The 2,961-nt window shown below is 46.2% G+C and overlaps 1 protein-coding gene across 1 annotated transcript in view; it reads right to left on the minus strand.

Annotated features, from left to right (window-relative positions):
- QRICH2 (glutamine rich 2) overlaps positions 1 to 2,961 on the minus strand; it is a 37,166-nt gene that overhangs the window by 29,665 nt on the left and 4,540 nt on the right. Inside the window, exons 4-5 of the mRNA XM_012662243.1 lie at positions 484 to 1,261; positions 25 to 453 (exon numbers count right to left, since the gene is read on the minus strand). Coding sequence (XP_012517697.1) covers positions 25 to 453; positions 484 to 1,261 — 1,207 coding nt within the window. The remainder of the gene's footprint in view (positions 1 to 24; positions 454 to 483; positions 1,262 to 2,961) is intronic.

A 2,961-nucleotide genomic window follows, 5' to 3' on the forward strand; every position in this document is an offset into this window, starting at 1 on the left:
CAGGCTGGACCAAACCATGTTGACCTGCGCCAGGCTGCACCAAACCTCGTTGATCTGGGCTAGGCTGGACCAAACCACGCTGACCTGTGCTAGGTTGTACCAAACCAGACTGATCCATTCCAGGCTGCAGCAACGCATGCTGACCCATACCAGGTTGGACCAATCCAGGCTGATATGCACCAGGCCGGATAAAATCATGCTGCTCTGTGCTAGGCTGTATGAAGCCAGTTGCTTCCAAACTGGGCTGTACGAAACCTTGCTGATCTATACTAACTTGCATCAAACTAGGCAATACCAAACCATGCTGATCTGTAAGAGGTGGAACCAGTCCACGTTGATCTATGCCAGGCAGTACCAATCCTTGCTGATCCATGCCAGGGGGTACTAGTCTATGCTGATCCAGGCCAAGTGGTATCAATCCCTGCTGATCCAGGCCAAGTCGTTCCACACCACCTGCATACATGCCAGGCTGTTCCACACCACGTTGGTCTGTGCCAGGAGGTATCATAACATGCTGATATGTGATGAGTGGAACCATAATAGGCTGGCCTATACTAGGTGATTCCAATTCATGCTGATCTCTGCCAGGTACCAATGGTGGCACCACACCATGCTGATCTGTGACAAGTGGTACAAATCCTTGATCATCCATTGCCGGTGGTATCACACCAAGCTGACCCATGCTGAGGGGTACCACACCATGTGCAGAAGTGCTAGGATACAGCAATCCAGGCTGATCCATGCCAGTTGGTCCTAATCCAGGATAATCTGGCCTTAGATAGACTTGACCCTGGCTAATGGGAACCCAACCTTGCTGATCTGGGCGCGTGTATTGATGCCGATCTCTGGTCGAGGTTAAATCCTGTTGAACTGGGCCAGGGTGTGCATCTCGTTCATCTCTTCTTGGATGTGTTAAGGAGAACTTCTCTCTACTCTTCTGACGATCTGAGTCCCCTCTGAACTGGGATGCAGAAGGCTGGCGGTGTCTCGACATGCCAGCTTCATCACGGGCCCTGGGGTGCTGCTCTCTACCAGCAGCAGAGGGGCCCCTGCCTCGTTCCCTGCTAGTAGCCCCCTCAGCGTGGTATCCTGTGCTACCAGATCCTGATAAGGTCTGATCTGGGCCCAAACCACCAGAATAATCCAGAGACTGATCAGCACTTGGCTGCTTGGTAGAGACTCCACTTGGAATCGGATCACTTGATGTCAAGGAAGTAGTCCGCGCTCTGCGCTTAGAAAGTCCTGTTACTGTTTCTGAGCCCTGGTTGAAGAAGAAGAAGGAAACCAATAATCAACAGTCAAAAATACTCACAATAAGAGTTGGAAAGAAGGAAATCTGGGATATCTACCTGGGATGATTTAGAGCCCTTGGAGGAAAAAACTCGCTGGTCCTAAAGGCTAAGCTGGACATACAGACTTTGACATTCTTGAAGGACAGGTCTGCAGATATTTGAGAGTCTACACATTTGCAAACATGTACTTTTCCTTCATAAAAGACAGGGGCAAACTGAAAAATACAAGTGATCCTTCTGGACTTAGTTGTTGAGTCTATAAATAAAGGACATAAGTAATTTATTAAGTTTAAAATATAAAGTCTGCCCCATTGTTGGCTTATTGCTGATGGTAAAAGTGTACACTGGAGGATGTATAGACCATATATTTAAAATGTAAATGTACAAACCCTTGGACCCAGGAATTCCACAGATAGGAATTTTCTCTGTGGACTCACAAAGGATGCCAAGATATACACACAAAGAAGGCGTTTGCAGCATCACTTGTGAGGCTGGATCATCAGTAGCGGACTGATATACTTATGGTACACCCGTACGGTAGAATGCTACGAATCCACTAAAAATTCATGACAGACTATTTCATTTCCACCTGAGATGAAATGACAGGGGCTGGATTTACCCTCCTGTCTGTAACAACAAAAAACAAAACCCACCACCAACAACGACACGGCAGTTTTCTGGACACTGGCTGTCAGGCAATGAAAGACAGCAGTCCTTGAGAGATGGACAGACAATGTGAGCCCTGCTGTTGCCTCAGCTCACTGTCTTGATAGTGAGCTCACTGCAGCTTTCAGGCTACAGTGCAGGGAAGTGGAATGGAGGCGGAGCCTGGCTCACCCCAGCTGAGCACACAGAGCTGAGCAGTCAGGGAGATTAAGGCAACTGGAGTTCACAGGACAGGGCATCAGAAAAAGCGAGACACACAGAGGGACCACTCCAGAGATCTGAGGATGGTTCCCCTCAAATATTTAGCACAGAAATGATGAGCACGTACATGTGAGGAGACTTCGCAAGGTTGAGAAATAACCATCTGCAAGGCTGGAAGGAGCAGGGCCCAGCCTCTCATCTGTTTTTACAAGCCAGTTTGGACCCACCTAACAAATCATAAAATCATAAAAGCAAGACCTAAAAGGATCGAACTACTTTCAAGTAACTGCATCTTGGGGAAAAAACTTCAAGAAAATTTACGGGAATACAAAAATATCCAGTAGACAACAGAGTAGAATTCACAATGGATGCCGATCAAAGAATACCAGGCATGCAGAAAGGCAGAAAAACGTGACCTGTAATGCGGAGATAACTTAATCAATGGACACCAACTCAACACTGACACAGGTGTTAGAATTAGCTGACACAGGTGTTAGAATTAGCAGAGAAGGATATTAAAACAGTTATTACAGCTATCTTTCTTATGTTCAAAAAGTCAAAGAGACATAGAAGATATTTTTTTAAAGACCTAAATTGAAGTTATGGAGATAAAAACTACAATGTCCGAAATGAAAAATATAATGGTTGAGGTTAATGACAAATTAGACATTGCAGAGGAAAAGATTACAGAATTCAAAGGCATAGCAATAAAAACTATCTAAAGGCTGGCGTGGTGGCTCACACCTGTAATCCTAGCACTCTGGGAGGCCAAGGCGGGAGGATCGTTTGAGCTCAGGAGTTC

Source organism: Propithecus coquereli, unplaced genomic scaffold, assembly GCF_000956105.1.
Source record: "Propithecus coquereli isolate 6110/MARCELLA unplaced genomic scaffold, Pcoq_1.0 Scaffold76, whole genome shotgun sequence".
Lineage (NCBI taxonomy): Eukaryota > Metazoa > Chordata > Mammalia > Primates > Indriidae > Propithecus > Propithecus coquereli.